This window comes from Plasmodium gaboni, chromosome 9, assembly GCF_001602025.1.
Source record: "Plasmodium gaboni strain SY75 chromosome 9, whole genome shotgun sequence".
Lineage (NCBI taxonomy): Eukaryota > Apicomplexa > Aconoidasida > Haemosporida > Plasmodiidae > Plasmodium > Plasmodium gaboni.
The window spans coordinates 689,032-696,068 of NC_031489.1; the positions used below are offsets into that span (position 1 = coordinate 689,032).

General features: G+C 19.1%; 3 protein-coding genes across 3 annotated transcripts in view; 1 reads left to right on the forward strand and 2 right to left on the reverse strand.

Annotated features, from left to right (window-relative positions):
- The window catches only part of PGSY75_0920100 (putative chaperone), a gene marked incomplete at both ends in the record, with an annotated part of 1,977 nt that extends 1,074 nt beyond the window's left edge, over positions 1 to 903 (reverse strand). Inside the window, 4 exons of the mRNA XM_018785606.1 lie at positions 71 to 167; positions 284 to 348; positions 460 to 572; positions 780 to 903. Coding sequence (XP_018641948.1) covers positions 71 to 167; positions 284 to 348; positions 460 to 572; positions 780 to 903 — 399 coding nt within the window. Of the gene's footprint in view, positions 168 to 283; positions 349 to 459; positions 573 to 779 lie in introns of the transcript that reaches the window.
- Positions 904 to 1,682: 779 nt separating this feature from the next.
- Positions 1,683 to 4,751, reverse strand: PGSY75_0920200 (putative CS domain protein; the record flags this gene model as incomplete). Its single annotated transcript, XM_018785608.1, has 1 exon — positions 1,683 to 4,751. The coding sequence occupies one exon, from the start codon at positions 4,749 to 4,751 to the stop codon at positions 1,683 to 1,685; it is 3,069 nt and encodes a 1,022-aa protein (XP_018641949.1).
- A 1,025-nt stretch (positions 4,752 to 5,776) lies between these two features.
- PGSY75_0920300 (hypothetical protein) lies at positions 5,777 to 6,752 on the forward strand (the record flags this gene model as incomplete). The annotated part of the gene is made up of 4 exons (XM_018785609.1): positions 5,777 to 6,095; positions 6,262 to 6,378; positions 6,524 to 6,597; positions 6,696 to 6,752. 4 exons carry the CDS (start codon positions 5,777 to 5,779, stop codon positions 6,750 to 6,752), a joined length of 567 nt encoding a protein of 188 aa, XP_018641950.1.
- Between the last annotated feature and the right edge of the window lie 285 nt (positions 6,753 to 7,037).

The following is a 7,037-nucleotide window of genomic DNA, read 5'->3' on the forward strand; positions in this document are numbered from 1 at the left end:
ATATATATATATATATATAACATATTTGTTATGCATATAAATATTTTTTCTTCCTTTTTGACATCCTTACTTCTACGTTTTGGGCATTTTTATCTGGATGATATATATTTTGAATTTCATTGAACTTTTTTTTTAAATGATTTTTATCAATATCGTAGTTTGCTTCTCTGTAAAAAGAAAGAAAGGAACAGACATTAAAACAAAGTTGAATTAAATATAAATATAAATAAATATATATATTTATATATATATTATTTTTTTTATTCTTTTTAATTATTCTTACATATTGAAGAGTTCAAAAATGTTAAAATTTTTAAAAATGTCAACATTAAATAACGCCTTACACACCTATAATATGAATAAATAGATAAATAAATATATATATATATAATATATATATGTGTACATATTATTATTCCCAATTTTTTTTTGATTTTTTTTCTTATTTTTTTTTATTACTTGACAATTAAAAGATACTATATCAGTACTAATGTTGCTATTACATTTTGGACATTTAACATTCTTCACTTTATTCTTTTGACTTAAATTGGTTCCATTATAATTATTATTATCTAACCGATAAGAAATATATATATATATATATATATATATATGTATATATATATGTATGTATTTATATGTATAGTTTTTTTTTTTTTTTTTTTTTTTTTTTTTATGAGGAATAACATTATACTGAGAAGATGTTTTATATATCACATTTAAAACAAATTATATATTAATAATTATTATTTCATATTTTTTTCTTTATATATACAAACCTAGATTGTTTTTATGACTGTGGAAAAATTTTTGAGCTAAATTATTCGTGTAATAATTTTTATGATTAAAGATATTAATTTTTTTGTGTTTCCACAATATGGATAAGTACTTTATTTTTCTCATTCCTTTTTTTTAATCATTTATAGAATAATAAATAATACAACATATAAAAAATATATATTTCTACATAATATTCGTATTTATTGATAAGTTTGAAAGAAAAAAAAAAATTTTCACAAAAAAATAAAATAAAATAAAATAAATAATTAAATATAAAAAAAAAAAAAAAAAAAAAAATATATATATTATATCTTAAAATAAAAAAATATATACATATATACAAATATACATATATATAAATATATAATATTTAAAATATATTAAAGTTTTAATCATTTATAGAATAATAAATAATACAACATATAAAAAATATATATTTCTACATAATATTCGTATTTATTGATAAGTTTGAAAGAAAAAAAAAAATTGAAAGAAAAAAAAAAATTTTCACAAAAAAATAAAATAAAATAAAATAAATAATTAAATATAAAAAAAAAAAAAAAAAAAAAAAAAAATATATATATATATATTATATCTTAAAATAAAAAAATATATACATATATACAAATATACATATATATAAATATATAATATTTAAAATATATTTAAGTCGACTTGTATAAATATAGATATATAATACATATATAAATATATTATATATACCTTACATTTTTGTAATTTTATTTATTTATATATAAATAAATTAGCATATAAATTATATATATAAATAATATAATATATATATATATAATTATATTTATATTTATGTTTATATTTATTTACATATGTATATTTAATAATATATATAATAACACACCATTTGAAGTTAAAATATTATATGATTATTTTTTTTTATAACTTTCATATTCCTTATATTTTTGTACCTGCAACATTTTAAAGTTGTTTACAAATTTTGGGTCCCATTTTATTTCTTTCATTTTCCAGAAGAGTGGTTTTTTTGACTTCATTTGTTCAACTATCGATTTATCATATTCATCTAACATTTCTTTTATGAACCAGTCAGGTAGAATTTGTTCAATATCATAATTTAATTGAAATATGGCTTCAGGAATATGTGGGAAATCTGGGAAGTGGTTAGCTGTGAGTTTTTTTTCTTCAACACTTTTATATAAAGTTTTAATAATATCTTTAAAGAAGATCCAATCAGCTTTTGCCATAGAAGCTACCATAGTATTTAGAATTGTTTTTCTTACAGCTGGATTATCATGACATATGATTGCAGAGATATTTATTACATCTTGCCATATATCTTTTTCTAGAATAGTATAAATACCTTTTTGTATTATCATTAATATAATTAACCAATCTGATGGTTGTTGTCTGAAATCTTTTTTTTGAGCTTGAATATTTTTTTTTTCCATTTTTATGGCATGTTTTATATATCCTAGAAAAGAATAATCTAATAATGGTTTCATAGATTCAATAAATTCATTAAGTCCTTTTTCATCCTGTATAACTTTTTCACATATTAGTTGGATTTTTTTTAAATGTTCTTTTTCTTCATGTTCCATTAATATCTTTATATCATCATAAAGACTCATAACAAAAGAATTAACAATCTGTAATATTCTTTTTTCTTCTTCATTTCTTGGTGGATTTTCATTTAATCGTATTTTCATTAAACATGGATATTCATCACTTAATAAAACATCTCGATAATTATTACAAACAGTTGGTATTATATTATCATCTAAATATTTTATTTCATCAATTAATGTATTTAATCTCATTTCATTCACTCTCCATTTTTCTCTCATTTCTTTTTTTTCCTTATCATTACTTTCTATATATATTTCGTGTAATGTCTTTTCTTTTTTATTTTCTGTATCTAATAATTCTTCTTCTAGGCAATTATAAAATTGTTGGTTGATATTATTACTATTGGTAATATTAGGTGTAACATCGTAGAAGCTATTTTTATCATCATAATTGTCATTTGGGTCATTATTATCATTATTGTTATTTTTATGACGTGTATCATTTTTATGACGTGTATCATTTTTATGACGTGTATCATTTTTATGACATGTATCATTTTTATGACGTGTATCATTTATATGACGTGTATCAGTTGTATCATTTTCTACATATCCATTTGAGCCACCATTTTGTTTTACACCCTTCTGTATTCTCTCATAATGCATGTTTGAAAAGTTATCAATATTCTCCTCATCTATATTAAACAATCCAATTTTCTCAGTTAAATTCTCTATTTCAGTAAATCTATAAAATTTTTCTCTATTCTTTTGTTCATCAGATTTTTTTATACCCTTCTGCCAAACCAATTTGGATTCTTCATCTGTTAGATCAAATGAGCTTTTCATATGAGAAATATAATCTTCTAATTTTAATGAAATTTTATTTTCTTGAGTTAATTCTAGATTCTTTTTCAATTCCAAAACTGAATTTCTTCTGAATTCAATTTTTTTTTCTTCCGACCAATCCTTCATAAAACTTGGTTCTTTACTTTTATCTTCACAGCTTAATTTGACGGTTGAGTTTAGTTGTAGTTCTTTAACAATTAAATCTTCTTGCTCACTATCTTTTTTTATTTCTTCCACAAGATTATTATTATTATTACTATTATGATGATGATGATGATTATGATTGTGGTGATGGTTTATTTTATTATTATGATCTGTCGCAAATTTACTATCCATATTATCATTCCTTATTTTTTGATTATCATCTTCATTTATAGATATATGTTTTATATCTTTTTCATCAGTTCTATAACTATAATTACTTTGTGGTGATTGTGTATGCATACATTTCTGTATATTTTTTGACAATGGATTAAGATAATAGAGACCTTTTATATCATGTTGTAATTTTCTAATAATTCTTTCTTCACTTTCTTGAACAAGATAGCTAATCATACTTCCATAAGTACCTTTAAGACCACTAGCAACATTTCCTCTATATATATTTAAACTCACACCATTATTAATAATTCCTAATTTAAAAATTAAACTATCTTCTGCTTCCCATTTTAAGCTATCATAACCTGTTAAAATAATTTCTATAAAATCTTCATTTTTTATGACACTTGTTTTTAATTTAAGAATTGGGATACCAAATTCTTTTTGGTTGCTTGATTTTTTACTAGCCCAATTAATAAGAAAATCAAAAATATCATTAAATTTTGCGTTCTCAAAATGTTGGCTATATAATAATTCGTTTGATGCAATGTTATTACAACCAATGGTATTATTCATACTATCATTATTATTATTATTATTATTATTACTACTCTCATGATTATTATTGTTATTATTTGTGGGTGAGGGCATATATGATATATTTGAACTTGTTGATGATGATGATAAATTATCATATGATACATGTATGATACTTTCCTTTTCAACTACTCCTACCCATTCATTAATTCCTCTACTTTTTTTTTTTAAAACAATATTTAAAATATTACAATCTCTTTGTTTTTCTATAAACCATGTGGAGAAATGAACATCAACACTTCCTTTTAATTTCCCTTCTATCAAGCTTTTTGGTTTATTTCTTATCTTGAAATAAATATAATTACTCTTAATATTATATTGAATATCGTCAGAATTAATATCTGGTGATATTCTAATTTTAACTTCCACATTTTCATCACATTCAAACCATTCGTATGAACAGGTGGCCCCAAAACCTCTGAACAGCTCAAATGATTTATTACCTCTTTTCTTTTTATCATATAAAAAAACATTTCTTATAAAACCTACTGGCAAAAAGTTATATTTCTTTTTTTTCAAATCATTACTTGGAAATAATATATTATATGAAGGTACTCTTTTATTTATATTTTGCCTTCTTAATATAACACATTTCAGTGTATGTATATATATTAGTAAGCTAATATTAAAGACCATCGACCATATAAACATTTTATCATTTTATTACACCATAAATAATACACATGATGACATAAAATATCACACACATACAAAAGGAATATAAACATTATATATATATATATATATATATATATATATAATATATATATATTCATAAAATTTTAACCTTAGCTACTATAAATATAATATATATATATTATATATATTTTACCACTTTGTTTTATTTCTTCATTTTTTAAAATTTATTATATTATAAAATTTTACCTCATATTATATTATATTATATTATCTTATATTTTATTTTTATTTTATTTAAATATTAAAATATATTTATGTACATTTTTCTCATATATATATAAAAAAAAAAAAAAAAAAAAAATTTGATAAACTCATACATTCGAAGAAATATAAAATATAAACATATTATTATATATATATATAATATCTACAAAATAAATTTTGTATTTATAAATGAAAAAATAACAATCCTCATTCTATCATTAAGATAAAAATATTTTACGTGTAAAAATATATTATTAATATTATATCAATAGCAATATTAGAACATAAATAAATCCTTAGGGAAAAAAATAATACATTTTAAAATTTGAAAAAAAAGAAAAAAAAAAATAATAATTCGACATGAATTTATAAAAAATATGCTGATCATTATTAATTACTAATACGTTTCGTTCTTATAATCTCAAAAATATTTATATATATATATTACTCCTATTTAGTGTGCTTATATGGTTATATATTTTAATTTTTTTGTTCCTCCCACCAATTTGGTATATACACAAAATATGATATAAAAGGTATATGCCTTAATATATTGGTTAGATGTTACACATATATATATATATATATTTTTCTTATTTCTTTTATTTATATATTTCTAGTCATATTAAAAAAAAAAAAAATTCAAATTTTACCTTTTTAAAAATACAAAATAGGAAAAAAGTAATTATACATTTGTCCTTACATAAATAAATTTATGTATATTTTTATTTTTTGTTAAAATATTTATATATATATATATCATCAAAAAAACTATGAACATATTTCGTTTCTGTCTTGTTATATCCTTCTTATTATTAAAAAAACATAATGAGATAGGTTCTAAATTAATACATCCACCTATTAATGTATACTATAAAGATTATTCTGAAGGACTAAGTATAAATCAAAAAGATAAGTTAATCGATATATTGTTACATAATTATGATAATGAATCACAAGATATAATTTCTTCAAATGATAATCATATAAATATAATGGATGATAAAGAAAAAAACATACAAGCTATAATGAAAGACCAAGAAATGTTGAATAATAAAATAAAAGAAGAATTAAACAAATATATTAAAAGGAGTATCAAAATAAAATGAATAAATAAATAAATAAATATATATATATATATATATATATATATATATATATATATATATATGTGCAAAAAATATAAGAAAATAAATAAATGATAATTAAATTATTATCCTTAAAAATTTATATATATACATATATTTTATTTTTTAAGATAAAAAGATGAATGTTAAATATGATCATAAAAATAAAGATGATAATATAAACTCAAATAATAATGACGAAGATATGAATAATACCAATACGTTTGATGTTAACACTCAAATAGAAGGTTTAAAAATAAAATAAAATAAATAAGGGAACATCATTAAATTATCATATATATATATATATATAGACATATAATAAATATTCATATATATATATTATATTTGATCATATTATATATATATTATTCTTTATGAAATTTCATATAGTGCCCATAAATTTAGTAAAGGAACCTATAGTACTTATTAAAGTACCTACCATAGATTTATTTGATAAAATTCGGGTATATCAAATATAATAAATAAGGGCTCTACACATACATATAATATATATTATATATATAAGCATAACGTATCGAACTTTTTTTATTTTTTAACATAGATTGAAGAGGATATACTTAACCTCATGAATATAAACGAAGAAGATCTTTTCAATTAAAGTTCATAAAAATATTTTATAATTATATATAGAATAAAACTATGTACACATATATTTAAACATATTATAACAAAACATTTCATTTAAAAAAATTTTTTTTTCTTATAGATATCTTTAAATATAAATAAATATATGTACACACATAAATGTATACAAATCCTTTGTTTGAACGATGAAAATGTAAGTTGATGAAAATTGAATCTTTAAATATGTAAATAATTTTTTTTTTTTAGTGATACAAAATAAAAATATATGTTTATATTCTTTTTCTTTTTTTTTTTTAAA